This window comes from Oncorhynchus mykiss, chromosome 15 (genome assembly GCF_013265735.2).
Source record: "Oncorhynchus mykiss isolate Arlee chromosome 15, USDA_OmykA_1.1, whole genome shotgun sequence".
NCBI lineage: Eukaryota > Metazoa > Chordata > Actinopteri > Salmoniformes > Salmonidae > Oncorhynchus > Oncorhynchus mykiss.
Genome location: NC_048579.1, coordinates 13,050,066 through 13,069,347, shown reverse-complemented (window position 1 = coordinate 13,069,347; position 19,282 = coordinate 13,050,066). Strand labels below are relative to the sequence as shown.

General features: G+C 45.7%; 1 protein-coding gene across 1 annotated transcript in view; it reads right to left on the bottom strand.

The window, feature by feature from the left end:
* Positions 1 to 19,282, bottom strand: part of LOC110515947 (contactin-associated protein-like 2) — a 286,632-nt gene that overhangs the window by 53,204 nt on the left and 214,146 nt on the right. Inside the window, exons 16-18 of the mRNA XM_036943719.1 lie at positions 6,776 to 6,932; positions 5,649 to 5,776; positions 3,024 to 3,194 (exon numbers count right to left, since the gene is read on the bottom strand). Of these exons, the coding sequence (XP_036799614.1) occupies positions 3,024 to 3,194; positions 5,649 to 5,776; positions 6,776 to 6,932 (456 nt within the window). The remainder of the gene's footprint in view (positions 1 to 3,023; positions 3,195 to 5,648; positions 5,777 to 6,775; positions 6,933 to 19,282) is intronic.

Below are 19,282 nucleotides of genomic sequence, written 5' to 3'. Positions count from 1 at the left end.
CCCACAACATCTCTCCTTCTCTGTCTCCATCTCTCCCTCTATCCCATCCCCCACAACATCTCTCCTTCTCTGTCTCCATCTCTCCCTCTATCCCATCCCCCACAACACCTCTCCTTCTCTCTCCATCTCTCCCTCTATCCCATCCCCCACAACATCTCTCCTTCTCTGTCTCCATCTCTCTCTCTGTCCCATCCCCCACAACATCTCTCCTTCTCTGTCTCCATCTCTCCCTCTATCCCATCCCCCACAACATCTCTCCTTCTCTGTCTCCATCTCTCCCTCTATCCCATCCCCCGCAACATCTCTCCTTCTCTGTCTCCATCTCTCCCTCTATCCCATCCCCTGCAACATCTCTCCATCTCTCTCTCTAGCCCATCCCCCGCAACATCTCTCCTTCTCTGTCTCCATCTCTCCCTCTATCCCATCCCCCGCAACATCTCTCCTTCTCTGTCTCCATCTCTCCCTCTATCCCATCCCCTGCAACATCTCTCCATCTCTCTCTCTAGCCCATCCCCCGCAACATCTCTCCTTCTCTGTCTCCATCTCTCCCTCTATCCCATCCCCCACAACATCTCTCCTTCTCTGTCTCCATCTCTCCCTCTATCCCATCCCCCACAACATCTCTCCTTCTCTGTCTCCATCTCTCCCTCTATCCCATCCCCCGCAACATCTCTCCATCTCTCTCTCTATCCCATCCCCCGCAACATCTCTCCATCTCTCTCTCTATCCCATCCCACGCAACATCTCTCCTTCTCTTAACAAAAGAAAAAAGGACAGGGACACACACCTCACCCTTGAGAGAGTGCTTTGAAAGATGAGAGGCAGAATGGCTGAAAGATGAGAGGCAGAACGGCTGAAAGATGAGAGGCAGAAATAAATGATTTCTACTCCGACAAAATTAATGCTCATTCACAACTCGGAATCACACATGAATATTCAACAACATCTTTTCAGAGAGAAATGGAGAGACAGAGAAAGACATGCCAGCTGGTGGAGGAGGTGTGTAAAGTGTATGTCCTAAGTAGGTGTTATACAGTATTAGTAAGCCAAGATATCTGACGTGCTTCCCCCCAGGTGTCACAGCCTGATCTTTTTCGTCTTTGTGCTGGTCTCCTCCCCAATCCAGGTGTCGCCCATCTTACCCATTATCCCCAGTGTATTTATACCTGTGTTCTCTGTTTGTCTGTTGCCACTGAAAAGCAGGGCCCACCTAGCTTGCCTGGAATTGAGAAGCTTGGCGGTGCGGAGATATTCCAGGTTCTTATGGTCGGTCCACACAATGAACGGATGTTCCGCCCCCTTCAGCCAGTGCCTCCACTCCACCAATGCCATCTTCACCGTGAGAAGCTCACGATTCCCCACATCGTAGTTCCTCTCTGTGGCGTTGAGGCGTTGGGAGAAGAAGGCGCAGGGATGTAACTTGAGGTGCAGGGCAAAGTTTTGGCCTCCACCACGAACTGGCGGGACGGGTCAGGATGAACCAAGATGGGAACTGTGGTGACATGGTATTTGAGATCTCGGAACGCCCGGTCAGCAGCTGGGAACCACGTGAACGGAACCTTGGGAGTGGTGAGTGCAGACAGTGGGAGGCCAGGGTGCTGTACCCCTGGATAAAGCAACGATACAAGTTGGCGAATCCCAGGAAAAATTGCAGCTGCACCCTGGACGTAGGCTGGGGCCAATTCACCACCACTCCCACCTTCCCGGGATCCATCTGTACACTCCCTGCAGCGATGATGTAATCCAGGAAGGAGATGGTGGAGCAAAGGAGTCCGCACTTCTCTGATTTCACAAAAAAATGGTTCTCCAGGAGGCATTGGTGAACCTGCCAGACGTGGAGCACATGTTCTCGGGTGGAGCGGGAGAATACGAGGACTGAGAACGTCACTGAGAACATCATTAACTAGAGCCTGGACCACAGCTGGTGCATTGGTAAGGCCAAATGGCATGACCAGATACTCATAGTGACCACTGGCCATGTTGAAGGCAGTCTTCCACTCGTCCCCTTCCCGTATCCACACAAGGTGGTAGGCGTTCCGTAGGCCCAGCTTGGAGAACACGGTGGCACCCTGGAGCGGCTCGAGGCCGAGGAGATTCGTGGTAGGGCCCACCTAGCTTGCCTTTGTCTCCACACCCCTATGGTTGTCGCAATCTTCCCCATTATCCCCAGCGTATTTATACCTGTGTTCTCTGTTTTTCTGTTGCCAGTTTGTTTTGTTTGTCAAGCCTACCAGCGTTTCCCCCCTTGCTCCAGTCTGTTTCTAGTTCCTGTTTTCTATTTTTCCCAGTTTTGAGTATTCTGCCTGCTCTGACCCTGAGCCTGCCTGCCATTCTATACCTTTTGGACTCTGATCTGGATTACTGACCTCTGCCTGGTCTTGACCTGTCGTTTTGGCTGCCCCCTGTTCGAGTAATACGCTTTTGTTACTTCGACACTGTCTGCATCTGGGTCTTCCCTAAAACGTGATACCAGGTAGCTGGTATACATTACTACTAAACACTGTGCCACAAAATGGTGGGTGGATGAGGTTAGTTGCCCCCATTAAACCTAAAGCTCTTTGAAATTGCTGAAATGTAATTTGTCATCCATCATCAAATTGACAGCCACTCTGGTTAAATAGCCGTCTCGTCGTAAAAGAACTGTGGTTAAATTTGATCCCCAGGAATTTAACATTCTCAATCTGAATCCGATTGAATGGCCATTTAGACATTTAATTTGAGTCATTAGAGCATAGGCACATAAAGCATATGACATGTCAATCATCTCTTAAAAGCCACATAGAGAACTAAGGGGAAACTGTCTCAGAAAAGTTTTACAGTCTGAACAGAAACTTCAGATGTTTTATACAGTGCAGGAAGGGTGGAGGGTTGTAGAGGGAAAAGGGAGAAACGAAAACAGATGAAAGAGAGAGAGAACGTCCTCCTGAAAATACAGAGAGGTCAATGAAAGGAGAAACATGGGAAGAAGAAGAAGCCACGGAACAAAAGACGGCCAAAAGAGAGAAAAAGGTCCAGTAACTAACATTTGAGTTCGAGGCGTATGAAGTCAGTGTTGCCGAGGTTTTCCAGGAACACCCCGTAGGGAGCGCTGGTCTTGAAGTAGAAGGAGATGTCTGCGCTGGTCTCTCCCTGGAAGGTGGAGAAATGCAGGTAGGAGGAGGGCGTGGTGAACGACGCCGCGTTCCAGTAGTTATCTGGGAAAAAGCAGAGGAAACGCAGAGAGATAGAAGAGGAGAAAGAGACACAGAGAATGTCAGATGACCTTTGTACGAACAAAAGCTCATGGCACGGGGTTCAGCTTTTCAATTAATCTCTCTCTTTCTCTCTCTCTGTCTCGCTCTGTTTCTCTCTGTCGCTCTCTCTCTTTCTCTCTCTGCATATTTTTGGCAGGAGGAGGGGGAAGATGATAAAGAAGGAAAAGAGGAGAGGACAGATAATGTGAGAGAGAAAGAGAGAGAAAGAGCATGTATGTTATCGATTCAGTGAGATCTATGTGAAGCTCCAAAAGGCCGGTCTCTTCACACAGAGACACGAGACTGTGACTGTGTATGTGTGTGTGGTGGCAGATGCATCTGTCACTTCCAGCCGTGCCCTGAATAACATTAAATCTCTCTCCCTCACCCTTCTCTGTCCCGCTCCCCTCGCTTTTATCTCGCTCTCTTTCCCTCCTCTCTCGGTTTCCGTTTCTCTCTCTCTCTCGGATTCCCACTATCTCTGTCCCCCCCTCTCTCTCTCTCCCTCTCTCTCTCTCTCTCTATCTCTCTCTCTCTCTCTCTCTCTCTGTCCCCCCCTCTCTCTCTCTCTCTGTCCCCCCCCCCTCTCTCTCTCTCTCTCGGTTCCTCTCTCTCTCTCTCTCTCTCTTTCTCTCTGTCCCCCCCCTCTCTCTCTCTCTGTTCCCCCCCTCTCTCTCTCTCTCTCTCGCTCTCTCTCTCTCTCTCTCTCTCGGTTCCCCTCTCTCTCTCTGTTCCCCCCCCCCTCTCTCTCTCTCTCTCTCTCTCGGTTCCCCTCTCTCTCTCTGTTCCCCCCCCCCTCTCTCTCTCTCTCTCTCTCTATCTCTCTCTCTCTCTCTCTCTCTCTGTCCCCCCCCCCTCTCTCTCTCTCTGTTCCCCCCTCTCTCTCTCTCTCTCTCGCTCTCTCTCTCTCTCTCTCTCTCTCTCTCTGTCCCCCCCCCCCCCCCCTCTCTCTCTCTCTCTCTGTTTCCCCCCCCCTCTCTCTCTCTCTCTCGGTTTCCCTCTCTCTCTCGCTCTCTCGGTTTCCTTCTCTCTCTCTCTCTCTCTCTCTGTTCCCCCCCTCTCTCTATCTGTTCCCCCCCTCTCTCTCTCTCGGTTTCCCTCTGTCTCTCTGTTCCCTCCCCCCCTCTCTCTCTCCCTCTCTCTCGGTTTCCCACTATCTCTGTCCCCCCCCTCTCTCTCTCTCTCTCTCTCTGTCTCTCTCTCTCTCTCTCTCTGTCCACCCCTCTCTCTCTCTCGCTCTCTCTGTTTCCCCCCCCCTCTCTCTCTCTCTCGGTTTCCCTCTCTCTCTCGCTCTCTCGGTTTCCTTCTCTCTCTCTCTCTCTCTCTCTCTCTCTCTGTTCCCCCCCTCTCTCTCTCTGTTCCCCCCTCTCTCTCTCTCGGTTTCCCTCTGTCTCTCTGTTCCCTCCCCCCCTCTCTCTCTCCCTCTCTCTCGGTTTCCCTCTCTCTCTCTCTCTTTCTCTCTCTCTCTCTCTCTCTCTCTTGGTTTCCCCCTCTTTCTCTAAGCCTCTCTGCTCTGGGATGGGAAGTGGTGCTGGGGAAGAGGTAGAGTCCAGTGCTGTCACAGAGGAGAGCTTATCACACTGCACCAGAAGCCACACACACACATACACACACACTCTTTCAGCTATGTTTGAGGGTCGAATCCTTTGTCCTACATCGTGTGGACATGGTAATGATGAAGTTTAAAAGGGACAGAAAAGTTACATAATTCTCTTTCTGTCATTCTTCCATTGGTTTCTCCTGTTAGGTGTGTAAAAAGTGCCTTTTAGATGTATAATTTAGTAAAATGTTCTATTATTTTTATCAAAGTCCTCTAATTATATTACTCTCAAGAGAAAAAGCTGAAAAAATGTCCAGACATTTTTTATCATAGAAGACCCATATTATATTGAATACGTGGGCGTATGTGTGTATGACACTCACTCTTACACACACACCCTCGCTCACACAAACATACACACGCACATATACGCACGAACACACACACACACACACACTTCATTAGCAACCATTGCAGCACTCATCTCTGTTCTCCAAACTATAGCCAACCATCGAAGACGTTACTCAATTACCCATGACAACCCATTAACTGTCAGCCAATCATCATTAGTCTTACTGAGTCATAACTCTATACGGCCAATAAAACGTATCAATCATATGAGGTGGAGCTACTCAAATGTGAAATGTTTAATATATCTTTAATATGTCATAATGAATATATTTTACATCTCAATGCTTGGTCATCTCCATCCTCATTATCCTGCTCCCATATCTAATTCTGGTGTAACTTGGTCCATAGGTTGGGGGCAATAAATGGATACACACACACACACACACACACACACACACACACACACACACACAAACACACAATTATCATTCACTATTAATAACATTTTGAGGTGCGGAACTCACTGTCTCCTTGACAACGGAGTGGCCCGATGGTGAGCTTGGCCTCTGAACCCTGCCGGTTGGTGTCACCCACGGCAACCTGACTGACTGGCAGATGGTCCTTATACACTAACAGGCCACTGTCCTCTCTCCTGGGGAGGAGAAGAATGAACAGATGAATGGAGGGGAGGAAATAAAGGAGATAGTTCTATGTTAGATAGTGATCCAGATCGTAATACTAGATAGTATTTTTCTAGATTCTTGCGTAAAGAGAAGAAAGATTGTGGAATGAAGGACAGAGAGAGAGACAGAGGAGAAAAAAAGGGGTTAAGCGTTAATAACTTTGAAATGAATTGTCTCTGTCTTCTGAAGCAACCTGTATTCATCCTCATTATCTGCTTGATGTTCTACGCCTTTTATGAGGACTAATATGCTGATGACACAATGAGAGCACTCATTATCAATGGAAAGAGAGAGAGCCACAAAATAATACTAATCTGTTACAGTAAAAAGAGACCGAGAGAGAAGGAAAGAGAGACAGGGAGATGGGAAGAGAGACAGGGAGATGGGAAGAGAGAGGGGGAGAGGAAGAGAGACAGGGAGATGGGAAGAGAGACAGGGAGATGGGAAGAGAGACAGGGAGATGGGAAGAGAGACAGGGAGATGGGAAGAGAGACAGTGAGATGGGAAGAGAGACAGGGAGATGGGAAGAGAGACAGGGAGATGGGAAGAGAGACAGGGAGATGGGAAGAGAGACAGGGAGATGAGAAAAGAGACAGAGAGATGGGAAGAGAGAGAGGGAGAGGAAGAGAGAAAATGATAGAGCGAGAGAAGAATAAATAAATGATAGAGAGAGAGGAAACACAACGTTGTGTTGTTATTGGAGGAGGGGAGACATCGCTCACTGCCTCAACACCCAACACATACCCTGTTGTTTCTGTCAAATTTACATTCAATAAATTAGTCATTCAGCAGACACACTTTTCACAAACGCATTCAGAGGCCACAAAAAGCGCATCATACAAATATTGAAAATACAGAAACACATGCAAATGTGACTGCACACACACACACACACACACACACACACACACACACACACACACACACACACACACACACACACACCCCGCCCCCATGCCTGTACTCACCATTGTTTGTGGTCAGCGTCACAGTTACAGTCGTATTTGGGGTCAGTACAGTTCCTGTCGATACCACAGGAACACTTCTGTATCCCCGGCCCTGATCCTCCCCAGTAGAAATGTTTCTCATTGCTCCTACCCACCCACCATGTGTAGGGAGTTCCCTCTGAAGAGACACACACACACAGAGATATTAGTATAAAAACACAGATTACCAATCTAAGTCTCTCTTTCTTGTGTCTCTTTGTGTGTTTTTATTGAACCTTTATTTAACTAGGCAAGTTAGTTATAATGACAGCCTACCCCAGCCAAACCCAGATGACACTGGGCCAATTGTGCACCACCCACCAAATCACAGCCAGATGTGACACAGTCTGGATTCAAACCAGGGACTGTAGTGACACCTCTTGCACTGAGATGCAGTGCATTAGACCACTGCGCCACTCTGGATTTCACTCTGTACAAAACATTAGGAACACCGTCCTAATATTGAGTTGGCCTCAGAACAGCCTCAATTCGTTTGGGCATGGACTACAAGGTGTCGAAAGTGTTCCACAGGGATGCTGGCCCCTGTTGATTCCAATGCTTCCCACAGTTGTGTCAAGATGGCTGGATGTCCTTTGGGTGGTGGACCATTCTTGACCCACACGGGAAACTGTTGAGCGTGAAATACCCAGCATCGTTGCAGTTCTTGACTCAAACTGGTGCGCCTGGCACCTACTACCATACCCTGTTCAAAGGCACTTAAATATTTAGTCTTGATCATTAACCCTTTGAATGACACACACACACAATCCATGTCTCAATTGTCTCAAGGCTTTAAAATCCTTCTTTAACCTGTCTCCTCCCCTTCATCTACACTGATTGAAGTGGATTTTACAGGTGACATCATTAAGGGATCATAGCGTTCACCTGGATTCACCTGGTCAGTCTATTTCATGGAAAGAGCAGAGCTGTGTTCGAATACTCATACTAACCGCACTATTTGTGACATGAGTATGGAGTTTGTAGTATGCTCATTGGTCATAGTGTGGACATAGTTAGTATGCTCATTGGTCATAGTATGGATATAGTTATTATGCTCATTGGTCATAGTGTGGACATAGTTAGTATGGATATAGTTAGTATGCTTATTGGTCATAGTATGGATATAGTCAGTATGCTCATTGGTCATAGTGTGGATATAGTCAGTATGCTCATTGGTCATAGTGTGGACATAGTTAGTATGCTTATTGGTCATAGTATAGATATAGTTAGTATGCTCAGTGGTCATAGTATGGATATAGTTAGTATGCTTATTGGTCATAGTATGGATATAGTTAGTATGCTCATTGGTCATAGTATGGATATAGTTAGTATGCTTATTGGTCATAGTATGGATATAGTTAGTATGGATATAGTCAGTATGCTTATTGGTCATAGTATGGATATAGTTAGTATGGATATAGTTAGTATGGATATAGTCAGTATGCTTATTGGTCATAGTATGGATATAGTCAGTATGTCAGAACTCTCGAATGTCGTACTAAATTTTCCAAAATACGAAGTACACAAGCAGTGGACACTATTCCCGTGCTTTTAGGGCGCTTAATGCAATTCTTCAGAAAATAGGCGTGGCTTCACAACGTTTTCAGATTTGAAGAAAATGGCAGAATATATGCAACCCGAAGTCCGATGAGTAATGATTTTTCAAATAAGTTATGTTACATGTTATGTTGGCTGACAATTCATTAGCAACGCTGTCCTTACGGACAACAGAGCGGTATGTCCGGTTACAGTGCCTTGCGAAAGTATTCGGCCCCCTTGAACTTTGCGACCTTTTGCCACATTTCAGGCTTCAAACATAAAGATATAAAACTGTATTTTTTTGTGAAGAATCAACAACAAGTGGGACACAATCATGAAGTGGAACGACATTTATTGGATATTTCAAACTTTTTTAACAAATCAAAAACTGAAAAATTGGGCGTGCAAAATTATTCAGCCCCCTTAAGTTAATACTTTGTAGCGCCACCTTTTGCTGCGATTACAGCTGTAAGTCGCTTGGGGTATGTCTTGGATTGGATTCAGGTCTGGACTTTGACTTGGCCATTCTAACCTGGATATGTTTATTTTTCAACCATTCCATTGTAGATTTTGCTTTATGTTTTGGATCATTGTCTTGTTGGAAGACAAATCTCCGTCCCAGTCTCAGGTCTTTTGCAGACTCCATCAGGTTTTCTTCCAGAATGGTCCTGTATTTGGCTCCATCCATCTTCCCATCAATTTTAACCATCTTCCCTGTCCCTGCTGAAGAAAAGCAGGCCCAAACCATGATGCTGCCACCACCATGTTTGACAGTGGGGATGGTGTGTTCAGCTGTGTTGCTTTTACGCCAAACATAACGTTTTGCATTGTTGCCAAAAAGTTCAATTTTGGTTTCATCTGACCAGAGAACCTTCTTCCACATGTTTGGTGTGTCTCCCAGGTGGCTTGTGGCAAACTTTAAACGACACTTTTTATGGATATCTTTAAGAAATGGCTTTCTTCTTGCCACTCTTCCATAAAGGCCAGATTTGTGCAATATACGACTGATTGTTGTCCTATGGACAGAGTCTCCCACCTCAGCTGTAGATCTCTGCAGTTCATCCAGAGTGATCATGGGCCTCTTGGCTGCATCTCTGATCAGTCTTCTCCTTGTATGAGCTGAAAGTTTAGAGGGACGGCAAGGTCTTGGTAGATTTGCAGTGGTCTGATACTCCTTCCATTTCAATATTATCGCTTGCACAGTGCTCCTTGGGATGTTTAAAGCTTGGGAAATCTTTTTGTATCCAAATCCGGCTAAACTTCTTCACAACAGTATCTCGGACCTGCCTGGTGTGTTCCTTGTTCTTCATGATGCTCTCTGCACTTTTAACGGACCTCTGAGACTATCACAGTGCAGGTGCATTTATACGGAGACTTGATTACACACAGGTGGATTGTATTTCTCATCATTAGTCATTTAGGTCAACATTGGATCATTCAGAGATCCTCACTGAACTTCTGGAGCGAGTTTGCTGCACTGAAAGTAAAGGGGCTGTATAATTTTGCACGCCTATTTTTCAGTTTTTGATTTGTTAAAAAAGTTTGAAATATCCAATAAATGCCGTTCCACTTCATGATTGTGTCCCACTTGTTGTTGATTCTTCACAAAAAAATACAGTTTTATATCTTTATGTTTGAAGCCTGAAATGTGGCAAAAGGTCGCAAAGTTCAAGGGGGCCGAATACTTTCGCAAGGCACTGTATGTTAGCTAGCTCAAAATTAAACTCAGGTGCATCCTGTTTCCATTGATCATCCTTGAGATGTATCTACAACATGATTGGAGTCCACCTGTGGTAAATTATATTGTTTGGACATTATTTGGAAAGGCACACACCTATGAGGTCTCACAGTTGACAGTGTATGTCAGAGCAAAAACCAAGCCATGAGGTCAAAGGAATTGTCCGTAGAGCTCCGAGACAGAATTGTGTTGAGGCACAGATCTGGGAAGGATACCTAAAGATTTCTGCAGCATTTAAGATCCCCCAAGAACACAGTGACCTCCATCATTCTTAAATGAAAGAAGTTTGTAGCCACCAATACTCTTCCTAGAGCTGGCCGCCTGGCCAAATTGAGCAGTAGGGGGAGAAGGGCCTTGGTCAGGGAGGAGACCAAGAACCCAAAGGTCACTCTGACAGAGCCCCAGAGTTTCTCTGTGGAGATTGGAGAGCCTTTGGCCTGAATGCCAAGCGTCTGGAGGAAACCTGGCACCATCCCTACGGTGAAGCATGGTGGTGGCAGAATCATGCTGTGGGAATGTTTTGTAAGTGGCAGGGACTGGGAGACTAGTCAAGGTGAGTCAGGATTGAGGAAAAGATGAACAGAGCAAAGTACAGAGAGATCCTAGATGAAAACCTGCTCCAGAGCACTCAGGACCTCACACTGGGGCGAAGGTTCACCTTCCAACAGGACAACGCAGAAGTGTTTTCGGGACAAGTCTCTGAATGTCCTTGAGTGGCCCAGCCAAAGCCCGGATTTGAACCCGATCTAACATCTTTGGAGAGAACTGAAAATAGCTGTGCAGCAACGCTCCCTATCCAACCTGACAGAGCTTGAGAGGATCTGCAGAGAAGAATGGGAGGAACTCCACAAATACAGGTGTGCCAGGCTTGTAGCGTCATACCCAAGAAGACTCTAGGCTGTAATCGCTGCCAAAGGTGTTTCAACAAAGTACTGAGTAAAGGCTCTGAATACTTACGTAAATGTGACATTCCTGTTTTTGCTTTGTCATTATGGGGTATTGTGTGTAGATTGATGAGGGGGAAAAATAATGTAATAAATTGTGGGAAAAGTCAAGAGGTTTGAAGACTTTCTGAAGGCACTGTATATGAGACAGGAGAAGATGGCTTTCCTATTTATTTTAAATAACGTTCACAATATAAGGATATTGGACTTCTCTTCTGTTGTTTATGATAAAACCCCAAATTGAAAATGCTAAGAATATTATAATTGAAGAGAACCAGTAAAGGGAGGAGAGGAGTAAGAAACAACAATGGTTATCTCTGAAACACACAATATCTCTCTGTCTCACGTAGGTGACAACGGTTATCTCTGAAACACACAATATCTCTCTGTCTCACGTAGGTGACAACGGTTATCTCTGAAACACACAATATCTCTCTGTCTCACGTAGGTGACAACGGTTATCTCTGAAACACACAATATCTCTCTGTCTCACGTAGGTGACAACGGTTATCTCTGAAACACACAATATCTCTCTGTCTCACGTAGGTGACAACGGTTATCTCTGAAACACACAATATCTCTCTGTCTCACGTAGGTGACAACGGTTATCTCTGAAACACACAATATCTCTCTGTCTCACGTAGGTGACAACGGTTATCTCTGAAACACACAATATCTCTCTGTCTCACGTAGGTGACAACGGTTATCTCTGAAACACACAATATCTCTCTGTCTCACGTAGGTGACAACGGTTATCTCTGAAACACAATATCTCTCTGTCTCACGTAGGTGACAACGGTTATCTCTGAAACACACAATATCTCTCTGTCTCACGTAGGTGACAACGGTTATCTCTGAAACACACAATATCTCTCTGTCTCACGTAGGTGACAACGGTTATCTCTGAAACACACAATATCTCTCTGTCTCACGTAGGTGACAACGGTTATCTCTGAAACACACAATATCTCTCTGTCTCACGTAGGTGACAACGGTTATCTCTGAAACACACAATATCTCTCTGTCTCACGTAGGTGACAACGGTTATCTCTGAAACACACAATATCTCTCTGTCTCACGTAGGTGACAACGGTTATCTCTGAAACACACAACATCTCTCTGTCTCACGTAGGTGACAACGGTTATCTCTGAAACACACAATATCTCTCTGTCTCACGTAGGTGACAACGGTTATCTCCGAAACACACAATATCTCTCTGTCTCACGTAGGTGACAACGGTTATCTTCCCTGAGCTGCTCAGAGAGAGAACAGGGGTAAAACAGAATGCATAGAAACATGTGAGAGAGTCAGAATACAGATCTGAAGGATTTCAAATCAGACTGTATAATTACTAATAACACACTCAGATAACACATTGGGAGTGTGTGTGTCTAATAACACACTCAGATAACACATTGGGAGTGTGTGTGTCTAATAACACACTCAGATAACACATTGGGGGTGTGTGTGTCTAATGACACACTCAGATAACACATTGGGAGTGTGTGTGTCTAATAACACACTCAGACAACACATTGGGAGTGTGTGTGTCTAATGACACACTCAGATAACACATTGGGGGTGTGTGTGTCTAATAACACACTCAGATAACACATTGGGAGTGTGTGTGTCTAATGACACACTCAGATAACACATTGGGAGTGTGTGTGTCTAATGACACACTCAGATAACACATTGGGAGTGTGTGTGTCTAATGACACACTCAGATAACACATTGGGGGTGTGTGTGTCTGTAAGGCCAGCTAGTTGTGTGTTTACAGTTATATATGAGGGAGAGCTGATCAATACAGGGAGAGCAGATCAGTAGAGGGACAACAGATTGATACAGGGAGAGCTGATCAATAGAGGGAGAACAGATCGATACAGGAAGAGCAGATCAATAGAGGGACAACAGATCGATACAGGAAGAGCAGATCGATAGAGGGACAACAGATCGATACAGGGAGAGCAGATCGATAGAGGGACAACAGATTGATACAGGGAGAGCAGATCGATAGAGGGACAACAGATCGATACAGGGAGAGCAGATCGATAGAGGGACAACAGATTGATACAGGGAGAGCAGATCGATAGAGGGACAACAGATCGATACAGGAAGAGCAGATCGATAAATGGACAACAGATTGAAACGGGGAGAGCTGATCGATTTTATTTTATTTTAATTTCCCCTTTATTTAACCAGGTAGGCTAGTTGAGAACAAGTTCTCATTTACAACTGCGACCTGGCCAAGATAAAGCATAGCAATTCGACACATACAACAACACAGAGTTACACATGGAATAAACAAAACATACAGTCAATAATACAGTAGAAAAAAGAAAACAAAAACTCTATATACAGTGAGTGCAAATGAGGTGAGATAAGAGAGGTTAGGCAATAAATAGGCCATGGTGCTGAAGTAATTACAATATTGTAAGGGTTTTCCTGTGGTGAAGTAGCAGCGGACCAAAACGCAGCGTGGTTATATTGATTCATGTTTAATGAAAAAACGATAAACACGAACACTACAAAACAATACATGTGGAAAACCAAAAACAGCCCTATCTGGTGCAAAACACAGAGACAGGAACAATCACCCACAAACACACAGTGAAACCCAGGCTACCTAAGTATGATTCTCAATCAGAGACAACTAATGACACCTGCCTCTGATTGAGAACCATACTAGGCCGAAACATAGAAATACCCAAAACCTAGAAAAACAAACATAGACTGCCCACCCAACTCACGCCCTGACCATACTAAATAAATACAAAACAAAGGAAATAAAGGTCAGAACGTGACAAATATAGCAATTAAACACTGGAATGGTAGATGTGCAGAAGATGAATGCGCAAGTAGAGATACTGGGGTGCAAAGGAACAAGATAAATAAATAAATACAGTATGGGGATGAGGTAGGTAAGATTGGATGGGCTGTTTACAGATGGGCTATGTACAGGTGCAGTGATCTGTGAGCTGCTCTGACAGCTGGTTCTTAAAGCTAGTGATGGAGATATGAGTCTCCAGCTTCAGAGATTTTTGCAGTTCGTTCCAGTCATTGGCAGCAGAGAACTGGAAGGAAAGACGATCAAAGGAGGAATTGGCTTTGGGGGTGACCAGTGAGATGTACCTGCTGGAGCACGTGGTACGAGTGGGTGCTGCTATGGTGACCAGTGACCAGTGGGTTTGGCGATGAGTATGAAGCGAGGGCCAACCAACGAGAGCGTACAGGTCGCAATGGTGGGTAGTGTTGTTTGGTGACAAAACAGATGGCACTGTGATAGACTGCATCCAGTTTGTTGAGTATAGTGTTGGAGGCTATTTTATAGATGACATCACCGAAGTCGAGGATCGGTAGGATGGTCAGTTTTACGAGGGTATGTTTGGCAGCATGAGCGAAGGATGCTTTGTTGCGATATAGGAAGCCGATTCTAGATTTAATTTTGGATTGGAGATGCTTAATGTGAGTCTGGAAGGAGAGTTTACAGTCTAACCAGACACCTAGGTATTTGTGGTTGTCCACATATTCTAAGTCAGAACCGTCCAGAGTAGTGATGCTGGACGGGCGGGTAGGTGCAGGCAGTGATCGATTGAATAGCATGCATTTAGTTTTACTTGCGTTTAAGAGCAGTTGGAGGACACGGAAGGAGCGTTGTATGGCATTGAAGCTCGTCTGGAGGTTAGTTAACACAGTGTACAAAGAAGGGCCAGAAGTATACAGAATGGTGTCGTCTGCATAGAGGTGTATCAGAGAATCACCAGCAGCAAGAGTGACATCATTGATATGTACAGAGAAGAGAGTCGGACCGAGGATTGAACCCTGTGGCACCCTCATAGAGACTGCCAGAGGTCCGGACAACAGGTCCTCCGATTTGACACACTGAACTCTATCAGAGAAGTAGTTGGTAAACCAGGCGATGCAGTCGTTTGAGAAACTAAGGCTGTCGAGTCTGCCAATAAGAATGTGGTGATTGACAGAGTCAAAAGCCTTGGCCAGGTCGATGAATACGGCTGCACAGTAATGTCTCTTATTGATGCCGGTTATGATGTCGTTTAGGACCTTGAGTGTGGCTGAGGTGCACCCATGATCAGCTCTGAAACCAGATTGCATAGCGGAGAAGGTACGGTGGGATTCGAAATGGTCGTTAATATTTTTCTTAACTTGGCTTTTGAAGACTTTAGAAAGACAGCGTAGGATATATATAGGTCTGTAGCAGTTTGGGTCTAGAGTATCTTTGAAGAGGATGACGACCGCGGCAGTTTTCCAATCTTTGGGAATCTCAGACGATACGAAAGAGTGGTTGAACAGGTTAGTAATAGGGGTTGCAACAATTTCGGCAGATAATTTTAGTAAGAGAGGGTCCGGATTGTCTAGCCCGGCTGATTTGTAGGGGTCCAGATTTTGCAGCTTTTTCAGAACATCAGCTATCTGGATTTGGGTGAAGGAGAAATGGTGGGTTGCTGTGGAGGGTGCCGAGCAGTTGACCGGGGTAGGGGTAGCCAGGTGGAAAGCATGGCCAGCCGTAGAGAAATGCTTATTGAAATTCTCAATTATAGTGGATTTATCAGTGGTGACAGCGTTTCCTAGCCTCAGAGCAGTGGGCAGCTGGGAGGAGGTGCTCTTATTCTCCATTGACTTTACAGTGTCCCAGAACATTTTTGAGTTAGTACTACAGGATGCAAATTTCTCTTTGGAAAAGCTAGCCTAAGCTTTCCTAACTGTCTGTGTATATTTGTTCCTAACTTCCCTGAAAAGTTGCATATCACGGGGGCTGACGGGATGAGGTTAATGTCATTCCAGGATACCACGGCCAGGTCGATTAGAAAGGCCTGCTTGCAGAAATGTTTTAGGGAGCGTTTGACAGTGATGAGGAGTTGTCGTTTGGTCGCAGACCCATTACGGATGCAGGCAATGAGACAGTGATCGCTGAGATCTTGACTGAAAATAGCAGAGGTGTATTTGGAGGGCGAGTTAGTTAGGATGACATCTATGAGGGTGCCCTGTGCAACTGGGTACTGGACTACCTGACGAGCCGACCCCAGGTGGTGAGGGTAGGTAACAACATTCCAACCCATTCTGATCCTCAACACTGGGGCCCCACAAGGGTGCGTTCTGAGCCCTCTCCTGTACTCCCTGTTCACCCACGACTGCGTGGCCATGCACGCCTCCAACTCTATCATCAAGTTGCAGACGACACTACAGTGGTAGGCTTGATTACCAACAACGAAGAGACGGCCTACAGGGAGGAGGTGCGGGCCCTTGGAGTGTGGTGTCAGGAAAATAACCTCACACTCAACGTCAACAAAACAAAGGAGATTATTGTGGACTTCAGGAAACAGCAGAGGGAGCACCCCCCTATCCACATTGAAGGGACAGTAGTGGAGAGGGTAGTAAGTTTTAAGTTCCTCTGCGTACACATCACAGACAAACTGAATTGGTCCACCCACACAGACAGCATGGTGAAGAAGGTGCAGCAGCGCCTCTTCAACCTTAGGAGGCTGAAGAAATTTGGCTTGTCACCAAAAGCACTCACAAACTTTTACAGATGCACAATCGAGAGCATCCTGTCGGGCTGTATCACCGCCTGGTACGGCAACTGCTCCACCCACAACCGTAATGCTCTCCAGAGGGTAGTGAGGTCTGCACAACGCATCACCGGAGGCAAACTTCCTGCCCTCCAGGACACCTACACCACCCGATGTCACAGGAAGGCCATAAAGATCATCAAGGACAACAACCACCCGAGCCACTGCCTGTTCACCCCGTTATCATCCAGAAGGCGAGGTCAGTACAGCTGCATCAAAGCAGCTTCTATCTCAAGGCCATCAGACTGTTAAACAGCCACCACTAACATTGAGTGGCTGCTGCCAACATACTGACTCAACTCCAGCCACTTTAATAATGGAAAAATTTATCACTAGCCACTTTAATAATGGAAATATGTATCACTAGCCACTTTAAACAATGCCACTTAATATAATGTTTACATACCCTACATTACTCATCTCATATATATATACTGTACTCTATACCATCTACTGCATCTTGCCTATGCTGTTCTGTACCATCACTCATTCATATATCTTTATGTACATATTCTTCATCTCTTTACACTTGTGTGTATAAGGTAGTTGTTGTGAAATTGTTAGGTTAGATTACGCGTTGGTTATTACTGCATTGTCGGAACTAGAAGCACAAGCATTTTGCTACTTTCGCATTAACATCTGCTAACCATGTGTATGTGACAAATCAAATTTGATTTGTTTACAGATTTGGAGTTGTACCTGGTAGGTTCATTGATAATTTGTATGAGATTGAGGGCATATCAAGCTTAGATTGTAGGATGGCCGGGGTGTTAAGCATGTTCCAGTTTAGGTCACCTAGTAGCACGAGCTCAGAAGATAGATGGGGGGCAATCAATTCACATATGGTATCGATGGCACAGCTGGGGGCAGAGGGAGGTCTATAGCAAGCAGCAACAGTGAGAGACTTGTTTCTGGAAAGGTGAAATTTTAGAAGTAGAAGCAAGAATTGTTTGGGTTCAGACTTGGATAGTAATACAGAACTCTGCAGGCTATCTTTGCAGTAGATTTCAACACCGCCCCCTTTGGCAGTTCTATCTTGGCGGAAAATGTTATAGTTAGCGATGAAGATTTCAGGGTTTTTGGTGGTTTTTCTAAGCCAGGATTCAGACACGGCTAAGACATCCGGTTTGGCAGAGTGTGCTAAAGAGTAGGCTTCTAATGTTAACATGCGTGAAACCAAGGCTTTTACGGTTACAGAAGTCAACAAATGAGAGCACCTGGGTAGTGGGAGTGGAGACAGGCACTGCAGGACATGGATTAACCTCTACATTACCAGAGGAACAGAGGAGAAGTAGGATAAGGGTACGGCTAAATGCTATACGAACTGGCCATCTAACACGTTCAGAACAGAGAGTAAAAGGAGCAGGTTTCTGGGCACGATAGAATAGATTCAAGGCATAGTGTACAGACAAAGGTAAGGTAGGATGTGAGTACATTGGAGGTAAACCTAGGCATCTATACAGGAGAGCAGATCGATAGATGGACAACAGATTGATACGGGGAGAGCAGATCGATAGAGGGACAACAGATCGATACGGGGAGAGCTGATCGATACAGGAAGCATTTCCTCAGAAGATACCTAGCTACAGTATACTGTAAGGAGACTGGGACATGAGCAGGACAGGAGAGAATATCTCAAACAGTTTCTGTACAATGTGTGTGAGTGTGTGTGTGTGTGTGTTGCCACTTGCTATCCATGTGGTTAAGGACAGGGCTACAGCTTCCTAATGAGCTGGAAATAATATTTTCTAGACACCATTAGGGCTCTGATGGCTGGGGTCTGCTGTCACTAACATGTATATGAAGAGTCAGTCCGGATGCCATTAAAGTTCCATCGGCCTGCCACTCCAACAGGGATACAAACACTATGGCGCCCATTATGGCTCTGATGACCTGCAGTAGCACTCTGTTTGGGTGAAAGGCTATGATCTCAGTGACAGGGGTATGAACACCGTGGAGTCCATTTTGGATCTAATTGCCTGGTTCAGGCCTTGATCTCTATGGCAGGGAAATTAAGCTGTCAGTCACCAGGTTATCTGAAAGACTGTTTTCCCCTCTGGCATTCACTCTCTCCTCCTTCTTTTCTCCTCTTTCTCTCTTTTCTATTCCCATGCTCTGCATAATCCCTTGCTATGTACCCCTCCCCTCCTCTCATCTCTCTCTCCCTATTCCTCTCTTCTCTTCAGTTCTGCTCTACCTCCATCTCCCGATTTCTCTGTTTCTGACTCCTCGTCTCTCTTCCTCTCACTCACTCTCTCTTTGCATGGTAGAGGCTTGTTGAAGGTCTGGATTTGCAAACTAGCATGCTGGTCACATATGCAGGCACGCACGCACGCACACACACACATACACACACACACACACACACACACACACACACACACACACACACACACACACACACACTGGACGTTGTAAATGACAAAGTGTGGGCTGGAGACCATAAACAACTCTAATCATCATTCCCGGAGGGTAATTTCATTTCAGTTTGTTTGTGTGTGTGTGTGTGTGTGTGTGTGTGTGTGTGTGTGTGTGTGTGTGAGAGAGAGTGTGTGTGTGAGACTATCTGTCAGATTTAGTGTTGTACGCGTCGGGGTTAAGGCCGATGGACAGATATGTCATGAGAAAATGGCTTCTGTGGAGATGCGCTCGTTTTTTACGGCACTTTTTCATTCATT